At 31.3% G+C, this 22390-nt stretch overlaps 1 protein-coding gene across 3 annotated transcripts in view; it reads right to left on the bottom strand.

The window, feature by feature from the left end:
- The window catches only part of LOC108908488 (integrin alpha-PS2), a 129984-nt gene that overhangs the window by 34898 nt on the left and 72696 nt on the right, over nt 1–22390 (bottom strand). For all 3 annotated transcript variants that reach the window (XM_023454820.1, XM_023454822.1, XM_023454821.1), the window contains exons 5-6: nt 10831–10951; nt 2522–2583 (exon numbers count right to left, since the gene is read on the bottom strand). In XM_023454820.1, coding sequence (XP_023310588.1) covers nt 2522–2583; nt 10831–10951 — 183 coding nt within the window. The remainder of the gene's footprint in view (nt 1–2521; nt 2584–10830; nt 10952–22390) is intronic.

Genomic DNA, 22390 nt, shown 5'->3' with positions numbered 1-22390 from the left:
CGTTTCAAATTTAATTACTTTTTAACCCTTAAAAATCCTTAAAAACTAACCTTCCATGGCCAAAAAATTAAAAAAAAAGTTTTTAACTGGTTAAAATATTCTTTTGGTGTATTCACAATGCATTGCATTTCTTTTGTTATTCATTAGAAAGCTTACGACTCATTACAAAGTTGCCACCCTTAAAAACCAGCCCTTATAATAAAATAAAATATTGAAAGCTTGAGATGTTTTAATGGTATGCATATGTGTTGAATTATAAACTTTTTATTGGTTTTCAAATGATCTATGATATATTGCAACTTTTCAGCCAACCAAAAAACCCTTATGGGAGACCTACTACCCCTCATAAAAAACCCTACCCCTTATACATTTTTTTTTTAATTATATGTATGTTGATATAATTATTTTTTTTAAATTTTATTGAACTTATTAATATTTTTTTATTAAATCAATATCAAATTATATATATACATTATAAATGGATACGTGTGTGTATGTATATTATTAAAATACTTACTCAAATCAGGTCACAAGTGCTTCAAAATACACCAAGCTGATGATAATTTACCCTCACCGAAAATTTTTCCGAAAAAATGCGATTAATTTTTTTACCATAACTTTTGTAATTTTAAAGTTATGAATTTACTCAAAAAACCATTTTGTAGGGAATTTAAAGCACTTTAAGTTCTGTGATTTGCAGTTTTTTTGAGCCCTTCGTTTTTTAGATTTGTAAACTAAAAGGGCTCAGCAAAGGCAGTCTTGGAGCTTAGTTTTGAGCTTCTAACGTTCATAACTCAGTCAAATTTTGTCCTACAAAAATTAAAAAAAAGAAAATTGTTCAGTAAGAAAAAACCTACAATTTCTTATTCTATCATTTTTTTATAACTTTGTTAGTTTTTGAAATATTTTGAAAAAAGGCGATTTTTTAAAAAATTTAAAAATTTTATTCAAAAGTAAATGAAATTTTTTTTTAAATTTTGGCTTCTAAAATCGTTCAAATTCCCAGAATCTACTGTTAATACATAAATAAAGTAAATTGCAGAAGGAATACGTTTAATTTTTTTTCCGTCAAGTCATTAATTTTAATACCGATTTTTTTTCTCAAAAATCAAGACAATCATTTTATTTTGATTGTAACTTCATTAGTTTTCATGCTAACGACTTTTACCACCACTCAATTTAAAGGTCTTTTCAAGAACTTTAATAAGTGTTATATAAGTTTTCCTCGAAAAACCTTTAATTTTTCCGCTACAGGACGTTGAACGTTTCGATTATAGCTATCTTCGAAATTGACTTCAACTTCTGGGAGTCATAACTCGGGTTCTATACCACCTACAAAAATAAAAAAAGCAATCTCTTTGCTATTTAATTACCTTCATTTTTGCTTATGATCATTTTTTTGATAAAACTTGTAGTTTTTGAGATATTCGCGAAAAATGGCTCAAAAACATGCATTTTTTGGGCTAAAAACGAACATGTTTAGGCGCAAATAACTCAAAAAGTATTGACTGTACAAAAAATTCTTATAGAACATTTTTTGCTTAGAATTCGTCCCTTTATCGAATCGTAAGGTTATTTTTAATAAAAAAATGTCCACCCTTCAGAAGGGGTGGCATCCACCCCTAGGGTAAAAGCACACATCGGCACTATATAACTTTTGTTTCTTGGGCTATTCCCTAGCTACAGTTCAAATTTCACGTCAATCCAGTCCATCCGAAAAAATTGGTAGCCAAAATGGTTCAGTGACTGGACTAAGTCCAACTCAGCGAAAGAAAAAGCAAAAATCCGTCTACACTTCTACTTTATTTAACGTAATTTTTTTTTATTCTAGCGTCATGAGCAATTCAACCTACAGACGGTCCTGAACGTACTGACCTAAGAACAATGCTCACCGAAGATGAGCTCTAATGGATTAATAAAACCACAAAACGCTATCCATCCGACGTATCATTTCTTTTTTTATCTCGTTAAGCAGCTGTTAACACCGAGGCACTTATAAATTACGAATACCGCACCTAAGTGCTTCCTCTCTTTTTCATCATCCACTATAAAATTAGTTTTAAAAGCCCCGATCCAAACAGAGTTTCGTAGATAAAAAAAAATCTCCCGGCAAACAATAAACTAAAATTTCGAATAAATCTCTCGGCGACCCGATGCGCACTTAAAACGTTTCTGGTCTATTATTTCGGAAGGCGCATTATATTTAACGTTACTCGAAAACCTTTGAACAACTTGAATTTCTAGAAGTTTCTGTGTTTTGGTACTACTACTCCTAAAATTGTAGTAATCAAGTATTATTAATGGTTAACACTGTACTGTAACGTCACATAATTGTAGCAATCGCGGTGGTATGCGATGAATGTAGACAAAACGCTGCGTCCGCAGAACGGATATTTGATATTAATCACTTAAAACTCTATTAAAATAAAACAAGTTGGTTCTGAGACCTAACAAAGACAACAAATACTTTAAGAACAGCTGAAAAACAAAAATTTATCACCACAAACAAAAATATACTTACTCCGCTTATCGCCGCGCTGAATCCAGCTTGACAGAACCCCTGCCGATGGTAACCCCAGTTCACTGAAATAAATAAAAAAAGCGTTACTTAATGTAAACGAATCAGCTGCCCTAGATCTACAATAGGTAGCTGAGAACGTGGCAGAAAGAAGCAACAAACAGTATGTGTCAGCACCCTCTTGCTTCTAATCTCGGTCCTGTTTAGGTAAGTGACTAATTCGAGTTATAAATACACGCAGTTAATATATCCAGAAGCTCATATTTAGACTAGAAGGAGGTAAACATAGGATTCTATGGTGTTAAGGTACGAAGGGTTTTCCATTTCAACACGATTTTTTCGTAAAAAAGCGATCAATGTTAAGTAAAATCATACAACCCCATGTTGGGTACAGGCAAAAAGCTTTGTACAGTAGGAACTTTTATCGCAGTAAAACTTAATAACGTTTTATGTACTGTGTAAAATTAAACAATTTTTAATATAACTGTAACAAAGGATCTCGGTATAACCGGAAGCGGTACAACAATGGCATTATTTTGTTTCAAGAGAGCACCTTCGAAAACCCCAGTGCCCAAAATTCACCGTAAGAGAACCTGTATCTTATATTTCAAGACTGTATTATTTCCTTCCTATAGTTATGGGTGTTTTTTGAACTTTAATTAATGTAATCATTGTATATAATACAAAATTTAAAAAACAAATATTTTTTTTTGTATAGTTATAGATGCACTGGGTATATATCTTCTGTTGAATATTATTGTATATTGTGTATTATTAATGAAAATATTGTTCATGTGCTTGTTTAAGATTGGTTCCATTGTTTATAACATTTTCTCCATCGCGGTTACAATTTACAAGCAACAGTTATGAGATTTTCATGTGAGATATGTACTAATGAAATCTGAACATGATAACCTGAAGCAGTTGGTTTGCTATTTGTCCTGACATAAATTCACTATGGAAAAAACTCTTTTTTATATTTTTATAGTTATGTATGCCAAAGTTCTGCTCTAAGCGAAAACATTTATAGTACTCGAATAATTTAATAATTAACTGAAGTTCTGGAATTTCATACCAAGAACTGTTCAAATTTGCAAATTGTTGCAATATCAGCAGTTAGAAATCTTGTCTACGAGGTATGTATGTATGTTTTCAGCCACGAGAATTGAATAATTCCAAATAATATCGAAATTTTATCCCCAAGAACGGCGGTAATAACATTTTCAACAGTTTCACATTATACTGGCTACACCCTGTCCAAATTTGGTTAGCGCATCTCTCTCGGTTTCGAAAATTCAATATTTTACGTATGTTTTCAGCCACGAAATTTGACTAATTCCAAATATGTCGAATTTTCACCACCAAGAATGGCGGTGACAACATTTTTAACATTAAGACGATGTTTCGCATCGTATTAACTATGTCCTGTCCAAATTTAGTTAACGCAACTCTCTCGGTTTCAAAAATACAATACCTATGTATGTTTTCAGCCAAGAAAATTGAATAATTCCAAATATATCGAAATTTTATCCCCAAGAACGGCGGTGACAACATTTTTAACAGTAAGGCGATGTTTCGCATTGTATTAGCTATGTCCTGTCTAGATTTAGTTAACGCAACTCTATCGGTTTCGACAATTCAATACCTATGTATGTTTTCAGCCAAGAAAATTGATTAATTTCAAATATTTCGAATTTTCACCACCAAGAACGGCGGTGACAAAAGTTCTGTGAAAAAAATATAGTAATATAGGTATACGATGAACTTATTTTCCAACCACAGCAATAAAATAAATGAAAATGATAACAAAGCTTTTTTACACACACAATTTTTTTATCTTCTCGCCTAATATTGTTAATTTTAATATATGATGTGCATTCAACCATACTATAAAGTAAACCAATGTTAGTTATTTCCTTAGTTATGCGATATTATAAATATTTAATCTAGCATAAGCAGTGCCTCTCATCTTTCTACACCCGAGTATAATATTTTTACTATCATAAAACTATTTCGAAAATCTCTATTACGCTTGGCGTTTGGTACCGTATGCCTGTGGATCCAAACAAATAAATGTTCCTTTTCCGGTTCGACAAAAAAACATTTGTTACATTAACGGTAAGGACGTGGTAAATATAATAATGTGGAGGCCTTATTAGAAAAGGTATTTACAATCACAAATACAGACGATAAAAGCGGTAAATAAAAGCAAAGCTGTGCTGTTATTTAAATGTCAGTTCTAAAATTGTTATTTTGTCACCTCTGCAATAACCAAAAAGTATTTCATGATTTACAAATTTTTCTCAGTTAAAGTTAAATTACTTACAATTTTTTTAATGCGTATCAATTACTGAACTGAAAATATTAAATTTTGCTCTTCTAAAGTTCCGTTTTATTTACGGGAGACCATTAAATTCTGGTATTGCTCCCAGCTGTTGAAACAGGTTCCATCGTAAATAATTTAAAATATTTCATAGATTCTACGTGGTTTTCCATGACATGTTTTTAAGTTTTTAAGTATTAGATTTCGCATTTTATGGTAATCGCAGGTTTGAAAACCAGTAACGCTCAATATTTATTTATTTATAAACAATATTTATATGTGGAGAAAGATAAAACTTGGTATCTGAACTCATATCTAAAATTAGATAGGTAAAAATTTTAAATAAACTAATATTTTAACAAAAGAAATAAAAAAGCTAACAATTTTTAGAAAACACAAGCGTCATAGTAGTCCTGGTTTCTTTGATACTCAAAACCACAGCGTTCAGTCGCTGGCAAATGCTTATTTCTTCAGTATTACTGTGGTTTTAACAGACCTCTAATTACTGGGGTTTATCGTTTATATCAGTCGTACAGTTGTTCAAAATAGCGCAGAATCGACGGATAGTTTACGGCGAAGCAAGACAAAATGCATTAGCAGCTGCTCGTTTGTATCAACAACATTAGATCAGATAAACATTACAAAAAGTTGCTAAAGTTACGTTAACGAGAGTTTTTGAATTGGAAAAAATTTGATTGCGGAACATCTGGCTGTCTGATATATTTCTTTTTGACTTTCGAAAACTGAAAAAATTGCCACCCTTGAATAATTTTGATAAGACGCGATATTTTAGTAAATTAAAAAAGTATATAATAGGGTGATTCACAAATGGTGACCAAAAATGAAACCTCGTATTCTTTGGTGAATTTTAAGGGGTGTCTTTCCTATAAAATTTTTATCTAGGACGTTTCGTTAAAGAGATACAGGGTGTTAAACTTCAAAAAATATTTTAAATTTTTTTAAATAATTTATAAACTATAAAACTATTAAGTGAAGTAATTTGAAATTGGGCACATGTATTTATGTAAACATTATCCAAAATTTGAGGGCTTTTCTTAAAATTTACATTATCCAGTGGCGGAGATACAGAGTGTCGGTGGCATATTTTTCTATATAAAACAGTACGCCACTGCTTTACGGCAACAACCATGATATTTTCGGATTCGTCTTTCAATTTTCTACAAATTACTAATCTCTTATGTTTTTCGAAAAAGCCATTTTTGAGTAAAACCATTTTACTGTATTTTTGAAAGCACCGTAAAAAAAATATGTGAACTTTATTAAAGGTCCTGCATTCCTAGAACTTATTGTTTGTGAGATATTTCAATTTTAGTGAAAATGCAGGCTTAGCGTAGAAATTTAAGATTTGCAATAAAAAAATAATTTTAAAGAAGCCAGCTTTGGAGAGTGTATTTTAGATCCTTGAAGTTATAAATTATTATATTTGTCGTCATTTAGTATTGTACAGGGTGTTCAAAAAACTATTGGATAATTTTCTCAACTTTAAACAGCAATAACTTGGTTGTTTTAAATGTGACACACACTATATTTTTGCTTAGAAGTTATGAAATTTAAAACTCTTTCAAACCTATCCTAACGGTATTGGATATATTTGTGACGTTTCGTTTTTATCTAATATTTTTTTTGTAATATAATATCCACGTGTCTTTATCACTTATTTTATTGCTTTATTTATAGCACTTATCCTGTGCTATAATACAATAGTGCAAGAAAGGTATAAGTTGCATTGTTTATTCGTTTTAAATATTATTATTTTTGTAACAAGTATATCTTTGCCCAGCCAAGTTGCGGTCGAGTCGCAAACTAATGGTATGACGTCACAACATGGCTTCCGTGCGTTTTCCCGCGCTCCGTTTGCATTAATTATTTTGATGGAGAAATTGTTGAAAAAAAAAAAATGTATTTTTGTGCCTATTAACTAACCACGATGTATATTTGACTCAAATAGATTTTGATTCACGAAATTAACTGATCTTTCGATAAACGTACATTTACAACAACAAATTTTATGTTCTTTTCCCGATTGCCATCTATATTATTTAAATGAACTGATAGGATGTGCGATATCACGCCTACCAACATAATAACACCATTAACATTTCGATCGTGCGCCCATATAAAATTAATATTATTCATCACCGACACCTCATAAATCATCGGGCGCGCGAAAAGAAAATTGACACGCGAAAACCGCACACATAGAAACGTCCATAAATCTAGAATCGCCCATTGTTTGCAATTTCGTTAACGACCTCCCTTTCTGCCGGCACGTACTCCTTTATTTTCAGCAAGTGCCATCGGAGCGGACATCCATCCTGTGTATAATTTGATATAATAAGTTCGAGACGTTTTTTTTTTTCGACGCGGATGTACGTACTGAGGGACATATGGGCGCCATATGAGCGCAAAGGGCACGTGTGTCGGGTGCTTTATCATAATTATTTGGATTTGAGCGGAGAAGTGTTAAAAAAGACATAAAGTAGCCTGTTTGAATTTGTAAATAGTGGTCTCTCTGTCGTGATTTGTTTCGTATTCAGTGCGGCGGAATAGTGGCGGGTGCGGAATCCCTAAACAGGTACGTGGAAAGAGTAGCATTTCGTCGGTGTAAAAAAAGGGTTATATTAGAAAATTCATTATTTCCTCGTAATGCAGTAAATCCGTTTTCAGTTGTCAAAGACGCCGAGTGCCCTGAATTGATCGACGTATAGTTTTGTACAGGGTGATCGACAGTAGCAACTCGCGGTAATATACCGGGTGTCCTGTTTATACTTATAAAAAACTGGAGGGGGTGAGTTCCTTTTGGAAAAATAGTGGGGATAGTTCACATTAAAATGACTTGAATAAGACGAATGAAATTAACCGTTTCTTGAAAAATACAAATTTAACTAATGAATATTTGTTACAAATTACACTGGACTGATTTTGATTGTTGTAACATATCGATTGTAATTATAATGGACTGTAAAATGTATTTAATAATGAGCAAAACCATTTCAAGTGGACCCCATTTTCCACTTGATTATGGAATTTTTTGAGTTCATATGTTTTAATCAAAACCAATACACTAAATAGTACAGTCGTTGAAGCTGAAAATCAGCTGAAACCTTCGAATTCTTTGACACTGCATGGATTTGCATGAAAATTTAGAATAAGGCTCATCTTTGGCTCAAGTTCAAAAGTGACATAAGCCCGATTGACGCTTTTTGTTTTTTAGGGGTAAAAACTACCCCTAAGTGAAAAAAATTGAAAAAATTAAGTTTTAAGCATTTTATTGATAAAAATCTTGTTCGAGCACAAAGATTAAATAATGTACCATGCTCTCGAACATGTTTTATGATATATTTGATCTTTTCGACCCTTTATTTAACCCTTAAAAACTACCCCTATGCAAAAAATAATGATAAAAAAATACTTTTTAAAGATTTGGAATGATTAAATCGTGGAATTTTTTAAAATAAAAGTTACCTTTAGCTAATAAAATAATTTTTGCCCTTTCAACCCCTAAAAACCACCCCTGTGTTGACAAAAATGATAAAAAATTACTTCTTAAAAGCTTGGTATGCTTTAACCGTGCAATTATTTAAAATAAAAATTCCCTCATTGCTTATCAAAGAATTTGTATCTCATAACACTTTTCAACCCTCATAAATCATCCCTGTGCTAAAAAAATTATAAAAAATTACGTTTTAAATCTTGGAATGCTATAATTGTGCAATAATTTAAATTAAAAATTCCCTTATATTGTTTATGAAAGAATATTTTACTTATTACCAATATTAACGTAAAATATTTTTATTATAATCGATATTTCAAGAGGTATAAGATCGTTTGCATATAAAACCTTTTAAGTCCTTCGTTTTTTAAAGGGAAAGGATCGAAGGCCTCGAGACAAGTTGTTTTTTCACTACTTCAAGCGGCGATATCTCCTTCATTTTTTATGCTATAGGAATAAAAAACTATTTGTTGAAAAAAAGCTACATTTTTGTTGTCTATCATTTTTTACATATCTTTCATAGTTTCAGAGTTATTATATAAATAAGGCAATTTTTTTTGAATAATGAAAAATACGTTTTCAACTTTTACCGTATATTATTCAAAAAATACGCATTCTAAATCTTCAGGATCGTATGAAAAACACTAAAACAAAACTAATTGTAAAGGGTCTGCGATTAATTTTAATTCTGATGGAAATGGTACAGCGTTTACTGTTCATTTTTCCTTAAAAAATATGAGCAACCCATCTGTTTTTGACGGTAACTCCTTCAATTTTGCTCTAATTAACTTTTATAAGTGCTCATTTTGAAGGTCTTTTTGAGTACTACAAAAAACTCCAGGAGCGTTATACACATAAAATTAATCCTTTTTCCATTATTTGACATTGAATACATCAATTCGAGTATTCCCCCCATAATAAGTCCCCTTCCACTAACCATATTTCGCTTTGTATAGGACGTACAACACTTTTTAAAAAACGATTTTCTTTATTTATTTATAAGCTACATTTTTGTTCATTGCACTTTTTTAAATAAAATGCATAGTTTTTGAGTTATTCGCGAAAAATACTTTGAAAAAGTGTTTTTTTTTTTCACTCAAAATTCCAAGTTTTCAATTGTGAGTAACTAAAAAACTATTGATTTCTCGAAAAAAATCTTCGAATATTTTTTGCTCAAAATTTGATTCTTTGTCGATTTTTTTTGTAAAAAAAAATTTACACCCCCGAGAAGGGGTGTCAATCCCCAACAGGGTGGAAACGTTAATCGGCGCTATGTCACAAATGCTCATTGACCTTTTCTGTAACTATCTGCCAAATTTCAAGTCGATCGGTTAAGTTTCAAAGAATTCGAAGGTGAAAAGCTACTAATGACTACTAAACCGTTTTTCAAAGTTTTCATTTTAACAACTTTTTGCAATAAACATTTTCGGAACTTTAAATTAAAAAAATAATTATGTAAAAACCATTGGAGATACTGTCATAACGAAAATTTCAGGACTTATTGTGTAGCTGTAATATTTATATTTTAATAGAAAGTAAAAATAAAATTAAATCATATTTTTAAATAGAAATTTTAGTACCTTCCCAGTCAAATAATAGTTTCTTTTTTAGTTACATCCGTCATACATGTAAGTTTAATTTTCTGCAAGAAAATTTGAATGCCCAGTATTAATTGTATTCGGATTATCAGGTTGGCCACAAATAACTGCACATGATTCCATTTTTAACACTTATTAGAATAACTAAACCGTGAAAATGGTAACACGTCTTTCCGACTTGTACGCTTATGACACGCACTGACACGCCTCAGCAGAACTATGAGACTGGGCTGGATTTTAAGATGTCACACAGATTTACTTTCAATGGGAGACAGGTCTTGATAAAAAAAGACGCAGAAGTAGATTTTTTTTTTCTTCAAATTAATGGTTGGAATTTTGATGTAATGTTCACTGCGTATCTAAGTATATGAACAACCGAATTTATGTGAGATATTAGTCTTAACGACCACTTAAATACCATGGACATGAATTCTAAATCGAATCAATATTAGTCGAATCCAAATTAATTAATTAAATAAATACCATCATAACCATGAAAGGAATGTTTGTTAGAACTAGAGGTTATTTAACATTTCTTCAGCAATCTTATTTAAATTTCCGTTACTCTGTTTCTTTACTCTTTGACACATTTTTTACCATGCACCTTTATATTATTTATATTAATCTCAAAAATAGTGCTCACTGCTAGAATTGCTTACTTTTATGAGGAAATCAACCAAAAAACATTTTGTTTTTAATCAGTGTAACTGTATATAGCTGGAAATTAATGGTTATTAGATGGCAAGTGTTAAAGATATACATTCACAAATTAGTTTTTTTTTTATGTGTTGGTTTCATTTAATAATATTTAATAACTGTTTAGAACAACATTTAAATTTGACGACAGTATTAATACCAAATTGACTAAAATACTCACTTGTCCGACATGGGGAATATTCTTCAGCATTTTGGAAATTGCCGTCAGCCACAAAGCAGGTACCAACTGGGTCTTTCCTGTTCAAGTACTTCGTGTACCACACGTACCTTGGAGCACAAGCCTAGAAGAGAAAAAAATACACTGTAAATTGGAGTTTATATAAAAATCGCTTTGTTACTATAGGGATTTGCCAATATGCTTCTTTCATATCTATTGAATTTATTACAAAGTGTCAAGTAAATGTATCACAAATTTTAGAAAACTGGAGGAGTAGATACTGCGCTTTGTATCAGTTTCATGTTGAACTTTTAAACGTACACTTATACGTATTTTATTCCTATGTGCTGAAAACTAAATTCTCAATTAAACACGTCTTCTCAGAGCTCGTGACTGAAATTATGTTTGCTCGATTGTTGTTTTAAAGGTTGGAAATAAAATAGATCATAAAACTGTGACATATAGGCGGAAATGCTGATGGAAGGAAACCATAGGCGTAGGTACGGAATTTACTGTATTACAGAAATGTCTATAATTCTACGGCTGATACTCCGTTTCTTATCTGTTGCCATCAGAGATACGAAGTTTCTATATTTTAAAACTTTCTTACAACTTTTTAACGATCATTTACCATGTGAGGTAAGTGGTAGATGAAAGGTAGTGACGCAAGTAAAAAAATGATAGACTTTTTTTACTGAAATCCTCAAGTAACTCTTATGGCACATAAGTTAATTACTGTCACTGGAAACTGTAAAAAAACTCGTAATTTTTGACATGATCCCTAGATAAAAACATGAAAAACCTGCATCGACTAGGCTGTTTTGAGAATATTTCTGTTATTAGATGCAATCACATTTTTCTGCCCTAAAAAGAAATACGTTCAGTTTTCGTTATTAAAAGTTACATATTAAAAAAATCTGTACTATTTATTGTACCCTGATTTATCTCAAGTGACATTGAAGTATCTCGTGATTTACACAGATACTTTAAAAAACATATCATAGGGCATAGCCTCGACAAGTTCGACCTCTTGAAACACCACATGGCGCCTATGGTTGTAACACAAACAATGCTTAAGTAGAAACTATTTAGTGCTTGTAATGGGAAAATTAAACCATACCGACAATTAACTGTTTATAGTTTCTTGTTCTCTTGTAATTCCAAATATGTTTCCGTTATTGCTTGGGCTTTTATGCGACTCTTAAATGTAATCGCGTTTTAAAATCCAACACTAAAAGTTCAAGATGATTTTGGTAGTGCAGAAGTTAAAAATAACAGACATACGGGAGGTCTAAGATGAAAAAGTCGTTTATTTTTTGACACAGTAGATATTTGGACCAAAATCAGTATTCGGGAGTTTGTCGTATCGCGGTATTTAAATTTGCTGCAGATGCAATTCGGAATCTTCATCCGAAATTTTCAAAAGCGAAGAGAAAATTTTTAAAACGATGCAGAAAATGCACTGAACATGAAATATTTGGTACCAACAATGCATCAACACGTAATAATAGTTTCTTACTCTTCTTGTTCTCAGTTTTAATTGATATTTAATCTTTGTTTTGTAAATTCAGATTTGAATTCTACATCACAATAAGCTCCCGTAGACCCAATTTGGTCTGTCAAAAAATATCGAGGAAAAACATTTTTTTTATCTTTGACCCTCTGTATATTTGTTACTGTTAATTTTTGCACTACAGTAAGTTAGTTAGATCAACCAGGAACCTCCCATAACCGTATGGCACCATTTTTTATATCTCGTAGCCTGGGAGCTAAAACTAGAATTACAAATATGACATACGGGTTTTCGTTATAGACAAGAAACGAATATACATTACTGCCGGTCTGTGATTTTCTATTTATAAATTCGTAGGTTAAATTAAGGTTGCAGTCGAACAAAGAGTGACACCAGAGACAGACAGAGACTAAATGTTCCTATTCTTGTACCTTTTGCAATTTATATGGAGAGACGAACTATTCTGGTTCGAGTTACACACTACCAAAATATCACGCCGCAGTGAATTGAGAATCCCCCACGAAAATAACGCGCGTAAACAACTTTCAGTTATAATAACCTCAAATTGAATCTAATTTAAAAGTGTAAAACCTATTTTTCCAAACTGAAACATAAAACTAATTGTATCACAATTGTTAAGAATGCGTGTTTAGATTGTGCTGCTTCAAATGAAAACAGTATATTTATTAGAAATCAAGAATATGTAGGTATTATATCACGATATTTTCAAAATACGTACGTATTTGTATATATTATTGTTTCGGGAATTTTACCATTCATGAAAAAAAATAATAAAATAAAATAAATCATCGACTTGACAGTATACTTTCCATGTAATGTAGAGAGGGATGTATGTAAAGTGAGATGAAACTAGTCTGGCGTCACGCGACTTAGGCTTATCAGGCGTGATTTGTTATATCCATTAAGTGTTATTGCTTATTTTACATATAGATCGGACAGTAATTTTTTTAATTGTTGTGTCGCTATCAAAAATGAGTCAATTTCATAATCAGATATAGTTTTTTTGTAAGTCAATGTCGCGAGATTTGTATCCTAGGTTACGTGACTTAGGGCAAATCGCTGCCGCTTTTGCAGTATTGCAGTCATGTTGGAACAATACAATGCACTGAAAGTCGGCGTTGGTTCCATCCATAGTATACTACTGTCAAATCTATGAAATAAATAAAGAAACTTACCGCAAACTCCGCAAGATAATTGTTAAAAAAAATAAAATGTAACCTAAAGATTAACAATTTTTATTAAATGTACCGCGTAATGACAACACTAACAACAACTATTACCACTGCTACAGCAGCTACAGATACAAATATAACGGTATTCCTTTTCATTCCGTATTTTTATAATTCCGAATAGTAAAGTGCTGAACGGAATATCTTCATAACGCTTCGTTTGAATATTGTAAATATTAACATAAATATTGTACACTTAACTTGTTTTACTATCTTCTGCAATATTGGTACTCATCTGACACCTGATCGTTCTAATTTCTGAAGTTAACCGATTTTACTTTTGTCACAGTGTTTTTGACAGACGTTATCTGACATTGCATTTTGACAGTTTTTATTTGTTTGTTTGTCTTCCACCGACTTCCATTTTGGTTCACTATTACCATCATATTTTAGGGCAATCGTCGTTACTAGACATCTGATAGAGTTTGTTTTCAATTTACTTTAAACTTTCAACATTGATAAATACTGGAAATTATTTAGAAGATAGTTTTGTGTAGACTGTACAAACAATGCAGAAGTATTTTAAACATTTTTCATTCTACTTCAGCGAAATGCAGAATAATAGAGGGGAACACCAAATGTTTATAAAAAAAATACGAAATTTACGAAAAAATCAATGATAAATGCTCGAAAATCTTTCATTAGAACCTTTACTTTAATATGATATAAACTGGTAAATTCAAGGGTTATATACTATACCATTGGTTTTATTAGATACACTATCACTTTATTTACACCATGATTACAACACAAGAAAAAGAAATACCGAGAAATCTTGTGTTAATGTGAAACAGTGGGTGCAGGTAAATTGGTTGTTTAATTATGTTATAAACAAATTAAAAAAAATATCCTGAACTAAATCAACATCCAATTGAAAATATAGCGAACAGAAAAATAGAAATATACAGGGTGTTTCAGAAATACCTCCCGTAAATTCAGGGGGTGATAGTACGACAAAAAATAAGAATTTTTTGTCCTATGAACTATATCATTTGGTTTCGAGATACAGAGCGACAAAATTTTTTAAATATAATTTTTACGAAAGTTTCCAAAACGGTGCTAAATATTTTTATGAAATTTGGGATTCCGGGGTTTCTAAGGACGCCAAATACGCTGGTCTAATTATTTTTTGGATATTTCATAGAGGGCGCTAGTTATGCTACATTCGTATTAGATACATTTTAAGTTCTAATTTTTTTAAGGTTAGGTTTTTTAACATTCGGGCTCCAATTCTATTTAAAAAATTTTATTTTGTCGCTCTGTATCTAGAAAACATGAGGAGATAGACATATAGTTCATAAGACAAAAAATTGTTATTTTTTTGTCGTACTATCACCCCCTGAATTTACGGGAGGTCTTTCTGAAACACCCTGTATAATAGAGGTTAGGTTAGACTGGGTTGTTTTTTCTGGATGTACTTATTGTTTATTTGAAAAAAACTCAAACTTCAAAACGTAATCCAATTACAAACAAAAATGTGTTGAGAAATAACTTTTGTTATGTATCGATACAAGAAAAATTATACAGGGTGATTTGCAAATGGTGACCAAAAATGGAACCTCGTATTATTTGGTGAATTTTAAGGGGAGCTTTTCCTGTAAAGTTTTTATCTAGGACGCTTCGTTAAAAAGATACAAACTTCAAAAAATATTTTTAATTTTTTTTTAATAATTTAAAAACTATTAAATGAAATAATTTGAAATTGGGCACATCTATTTATGTAAACATTGTCCAAAATCTGAGGGCTTTTCTTAAAATTTATATGCTCCAGTGGCGGAGATACATGGGATCGATGGCATATTTTTCTAAATAAAATAGTACGCCACTGCTTTACGGTAACAATCATGATATTTTCGTCTTTCAATTTTCTACAAATTATTCCTCTCTTATGTTTTTCGAAAAAAGCCTGATTTTCTAGTAAAACTTAAAAAACGATGCCATGTATCTTAAAAACGCTCGGACACGTCGAATTTTATTTTTGGCTGCGGTTTTTCTGATGCCAAATTCATTCAGGGTGGCCCAAAAATAAGTCACCACAATCAACTTCATTGTTTCAAGTTAAAATACCCATTTTTTATTTCATTTTTGTATGTTTCATGTACCATGTTCTGAAACGACTTGGAATTCGACAATAGGTTTTATGTAAAGTTTTTATTTGGAAAATCTGTTATTTTTGATGGCCTCGCAATGTTACAGAGCCCAAACTTGTAACAATAAACTGAAATACTGGCACTAGTACAAATAACGCAAAAACTGTGATAAATTTACTAACTACCATACATTTATCATTATTATTTCAATATGTCGCCACTTTAATTAGTTCCTTCGTCTGCAACTTCCTCTCAGACTATTAACTGCTTATAAATAAAGCCCCATACAACTTATAAACAATATATTTATTATCACTGGAACAATGTACGTATCTCGACCGCGATATTACATCCTTTTCATGTGGAAAGAGATCTCGGGGTTCGTAAGGTCATTGCGTTTGTGTCCCGATGAGAGGAATCGTCATGGATCACTATGTCAGATACACGCGGTCCGATACAAATGACTGTTTTGGTAGAAGACGCGCCGTTCCCCAACACAACAATGCACTCTTTGGCGGCGTATCGGCCTTGTACGGGGGGTCAGTGCTGGGATTTTTTGTGCTTTTCTGCCGTCAGTTACACTCAGAAAAGTGTATTTTTTTTTCTATTAAACTGAATGCTTAACCAAGTAATTTTGGTTTCGTCCCAATAACTTTGTCCAAGGAAAAGCTAAGACTGGATTTCCTTTGTCACTGTGGTCTGTTTTGAAACGATATGGAACAATAAATTAATTATTTTTCGATTTATACCGATTTGAAATCAGATACGACACCTTGACTGATACGAGTACTGTTAGTGGCAGAAATATATAAGATAGAAGGTAGAATAAATAGTATAAGTAATTATTTCTGTACAAAGCAACCGAGCAGATTCTTTCAAACGATTATTTTCGAGTGTATACCGAAGACGGCGAAAATCCAATGCAGATAGCGGCTTACATTACTCCTGGATTAATTTCTTACAGCACTTCCAACAGCTCGCGGCATGCCTCGACTATGCTGGAGATTAAATTTAATGCGATGCCTTGGTAAATTCTTCAGGTGTTACAAAAATACGAATAATTTAGCAGAGAGGTGCGTTGATCATGTCTGCCTTTATTTGTAGATAAAATATATACGCACTGGCGAGAGATGCTAATGAACCCTAATGTACCCCTCCTCTTACAGGGTGTTCACCTCAGAATTAACGTGAAAAGTTCTTATATGAATTTATAATTTTTGTAAATGATGACAATCTTTTAGATATAACTTTTTTATCGATGAGGCATGGTTTCATCTTAGTGGATTCATAAATTCACAAAGTTACCGTACAAAATCTGCGGAAAATCCACACGTGTTAATGGAAACATTAAAAAAATCTGAAGTTAATACTTTTCGACTTATTTGCGAGTGTAAATTTTTTAACCAAAAAAAAAACACTTTTTCAGACGGTTTTTCGCGAATAACTCAAAAAGTAAGTATTTTATCAAAAAAATCATTCTTATAAAAATGTAGCTTATAAGAAAACAAAAAGAATGGTGTATTTATGGTGTTTGTAGACCCAATACAAGCGGAGTAATAACTTGTTGAAGCTTGGTTCTTATTCGTCAAACGCCAATCGTCAAACGCCAAAATTGAAAGTTTGAACTTGAAATAACCAAAAACCAATACATTTTTCAAGGAATACTCATAGAACCTTTTTAAAGTGCTCGAAAAAACCTTTATTTTTGTTGTTTATAAAAGTCCCTAGCATCAAACTTAAGCGAGTTATGACGAAAATAAAGTTGGTCCGTATTTTTTTCGGCGACAAAAAAACGTGTAATTACCCCCTAATTAACACCCCAATTGAAAATAATCGTTACCACTTCACTTTATTTATATACTTGCTCTAGAAGTTTGATCGGTTTAAAGTGCTTAGTTTTGAAAAAAGTTGAGCTTGAAGTGAAAAGAGAATATTTGTATTTTAGGAAAAAATTGTCTTTTCTTCAAAATAACTCAAAAACTATTAATGATACGCAAAATTTTGTAGAGTACAAAATTGTAGGTTTTGCTTTTTTAAAAATTTCATTTTTTTTGCTGTAGGATAAAAATTAAGTAAGATATGGATATGGGCGTTTAAAGTTTGCATATGTTCGTAAATAGCAACTTGTTCAAGCCATTTCAGCTCGAATCCTTACAAAAATAAGGGCTGAAAGAAAATTTAATTTATTTGATCTTATAGCCCTTGAAAAATCCTACAAAATGGTTTTTTGAAGGGCTTGATAGCATATAAAAACTAAGCGAATTATGAGTAAAAAACCAATCACATATTTTTGCAGATATCAGGACACGTAGATTGAAGCATTGATGAATACACATTATAGCTATATTTTAGGAATAGAAATAGGAATTTTAGGAATAGAATAGGAAAGGAAGACGAGAGTGAAGAGGATTTTTGATTATTTATGTTATTCGCAATAAAAAAAACATTGTTAGTAAGGTTTTTTTAAGGTTTGATAATAAATAAATACATTACATTTTAAATAATAAAAAGATTGTATTATATTTTTCGTTTTTTGGCAAGGGGTGGTTTTTATAAGGGTTGAAACTTATAAATAAATAATAAAAAATTAAAACAATAAAGAAATCATAATTTAATATCATTACATATATGACTGAATTATTCCAAGTTACTGAATAATATTTTTCAACATTATTTTTAATGATTACTGTCATAGGGGGTGGTTTTTAGGGATTGACAATTTTCAATTCATCGTAATTACTTACTTAAAAATGATTGCAACCTATTACACGCTCGAATCTACAATATTTTCGAATAGGGGTAGTTTTCACCCCCAAAATATAAAAAGCAACCCCCGGCACAGGGTCCACCTTGAAGTAGAGGGTAAGTAGAACCTAAATCCAAATTTTGGTGCAAATCGGTGCTCTTTGGGAAAATTATACAGTAACGCCGTATTTTACGTTCAATGACTGGACTATATTATGCAGTAGGGGTTATTTTTGTACCTATTTAGACAAGTCGTATATTTTTTAATTTATTAAGGGCCGAGATTAATTTTTTTGACCTTATTATCTCCGAAGATATTTTGTTTTCAAAATATTGCCGTTAATTATTGAGCTCGTTGTGATAATGTTCCATGATTTAATTTTTATTAGAAGGGATACTCTAATAAACTAAATTGCTGCATTAAATTAGATAATGATGTTTTTAAACGAGCAATAAATATACTGGAGAGTTTAAGAGGATAACCCTTTCAACTGACTGATTTTGCTCCCGTCGCCGTCGATAGAACTTATTTTTTAATATTTACAGAGAATATATTAGGTATATATAAAAAATGAGCAGTACGTAAATAAAAATGAAAATTTTGAAATTGAATAAAGAAATATTTTTAAAGCTTTTATATTTTCGCTTTAAGCGTACAAGAAAAACTACACTTTTAGATTGTAGTCTTACATTTTAGTTCTCAAAACGCATTACTAGATCAAGAATTGATATATTTTAATTAAATCACTTAAAAAGATGTGCAGTGCTTATCGTATTTGTTTCTGAAGTTAAATCAAAATAAAATTATCATCTGCAAGGGGACACGTGATTTCAAAATGAATGTTTAATATTTATTGTTTATGGAAATTAAACTTTGCCACAACATTTATTTTTACTTGTTTTCTGCGTGCCCAAGATATCAATGTCAATAATATAATAAAAAACATTCTACATGAATCCTTTGTAGGACGTTGGTTTTTTATTTTCGTCTTTTGTAACCGCAAATCAAAATTACAAAATTGGGTACCTGACAGAATTTAAAATGTTAAAAAGTTTTGTGTTGATAACTGTGAATATTCAGTCAGTGTAAACTTTGCGTCAAAACTAGCACACCCCTAGAAATAGGCTTCAATTTCAAAGTTGATTTTCTCGACAACGATACCTAATCTGATTTTGAGGATCTCTTTTTTGAATTGTAGAGTTATTTTCCAATAACAAAGACGAAGGGAGAAATGTTTATCAAAATTCCAAAATTTCATTCATTTTACATTTAATTCAATATCTTTAAAACTCTGAAATAATTAATAAAAATAAATAAAAATTTTAATTTAAACACTCTGTACCTATATCGGAAACGAAGCATATTTGGACCTACGTTTATATGAACTTTTTGCACAAAATAATTTCGACAACCACCCCCTAAAATATGTCACACTTAAGTATAGAAAAAAATATATTTTCTTTGGAATAATGAACGTTTTTTGCTGAAGAAAATATGGATTATTGCTAAAAAAACATTTTTAACTTAAAAAATTAATAAAAAGTAAAAAATTTAGTACCTGCTCCAATAAATATATTTTGCTTTCTGGGAATTTACGAGCCATATAAATTATACTTTGAATTATCCCAGATTATCCCAAATAAATGTTTTTAGCAAATGAGATTAGAATAAGTAGGCTGTAAACATAAATTAGTTGTTGTTTATTAGGGTACATAAGCACAAACCGAGTAGGTAATTTGTTTTTTTTTTAATTTTTTAATTTTTTGATGAGGTGAACCCATAACAGTTACAACTTTTTGTTGTTTTTCCTTTATTTAGAACTTTTAATTTAATCCTGCTAGTGCTGCGAAGTACACGCCATCAGACAAATTGAAGACTGTTACATTTTTAAGAAGCCGACAGTGCCGCAACCACAGCACCGCGTTTTCGAAGTGAAAAGTCGACATTGTCCTTAAAACCGCGCGCTGGAAAAATGGTACCAGTGACCGATGATGTTTCAGAATAAGCAATGATTACGTACGGGTAAAAAACCGCGGTCATTCTCGGCAAATACGGACATGTCGGCTCGTAATGCGGTATAGCGGGTTCGAAAACGATCGTCCGTCAATGATGTCAATACACCACAAGAATCGATCTCCTCGGATGCGATCTGGAGTATAAAAATACGTCAAATGACATCTATACGAGTTCAGCGCGTACTGGGAATGCACGCCATACGGGAAAATTATTACATACGGGGTGTACCGTTTGTTACTCTGAAAAAAAAATTCTTGATTATCTTTAAATCGGGTAAAGATAAGAATGGCAACATTTGTATACGGATAAGTATCAACTGTGTCTTAGGAAAAACGTGCAAATCATTTTATTCCGGGTAGCAGTGGCGTGGATACAGACAGGCAGTTTGAGGGATGTAATTGAAGGAAAAATATGTTAAAAGTCGAAATTTCTTAAACTTCCTAAGGGCTTTGCAAACGCCAAAGGATAGTACCTAATACAAAACAAAAGAAAGCTAGTTGAAAATCGATAAGACAGAAGTAAATGTAACAATATTAATATGAAAAAGTATGTTGCTATGGTTTGATCATAAATTTTAATTGTCACAACGAAATACCTTTAATTTTTGGCAATATGTCGTATAATCAGTATATTTTGAATTAATTGGACGACATGCATTCAGTATACAGGCTGTCTTACGGTGACACCACATCAGAATATTTCAGATACCTACTACTTCGATTTGAATTTTGTAAATTTGGGCCCTGGGGTTTTAGGGAGATGCACCTTATTAATGTAATTACGAATAAAAAAATAGATTTCAATGTTCTACAAAAAACGCTATTGTATGTAGCTCGCCGAGTTTCATTCTTGTCCAATCCTCAACTGTTGCAAAATACCAAATCATAGATATGCTGCTAATAATGGACTCATTCTGCAATTTTGTTTTATTTGCTTAACGGAAAGATATTGCAATTTTAAGGTTTTCTGAAAAAAATTAGGGTTTTATATCGCCTACAAATCATAAACTGGCGCGCTGAGAATCCGCTGAACCGGTGACGTCACCGCATGGGAAGCCGATGCCGCATGCTTCGTGTGTTGTCGGTCAGTCGGGTATACGGGTGTTAGTTGCCTGTTAAATTTCGATTGAGTACGTTAAGATACCAAATTTTGTTAGAAATATGGAAGAAGCAGAACAAAAAAAAAATTACAAATATTGTATTATTCCCCAGTGTGAGAGCACTAGTGTGAAAACGCCTAAGAAAATAATAATGTCTCCGTAATCCTGTAGTGCGGATCTAAAATCAATGGTCTATTAGTCTCTACTTTGATTTGTTTTTCTTTTAATATATTTTATTTGAAAAATGGCTTATTTCGAAAGCAACAAAACTACCCTGCGTTATTTAGGTATGTAATATATACGTTTGCATCCTCTAGAAACACACACACACTTGTGTTTTCTATTGTTGATTTTTTGTAAATATTATACAAATACCCTAGGTACTAAGTATTTATATAAAAATACATAATAAATATTATATTATTAATATATTTCTAAGATATTAGGTAGATTTTATGTAGTTTCCACGGGAATAAAAATAGTAATAAGAATTTTGTATTTGATTAGGTAAATCTTTGAAACCTGTGACAGAAATAGACCACGAAAATTAGCGAAAAAAAGAGAGAAACTCGAAAAAATTCGCGATATTTCAATTTCGGAATTATTTTACTATTATTAAATAAATAATTGAAGCTATCGTTCATTTAAAAAGTAATTTTTTTACATATTAAGGCAAAGTAAACTTGTTTTTTTCAATATTTTGTTAGCTATTTAATTACGATTTAAATGTAAAATTAAAGTAAAAATTCACAAATTATTTTCAAATTATTATTTATTATTAAAAGATTTTAAAAAGAATAAAAAGCATTTGAATTTATTGCAAAATTCTCAAAATTAAAAAATATTAAT

This window comes from Anoplophora glabripennis, unplaced genomic scaffold (assembly GCF_000390285.2).
Source record: "Anoplophora glabripennis isolate ALB-LARVAE unplaced genomic scaffold, Agla_2.0 scaffold360, whole genome shotgun sequence".
Lineage (NCBI taxonomy): Eukaryota > Metazoa > Arthropoda > Insecta > Coleoptera > Cerambycidae > Anoplophora > Anoplophora glabripennis.
Note: the sequence above shows the minus strand (reverse complement) of the source record. Positions and strands in the feature narration are given on the sequence as shown.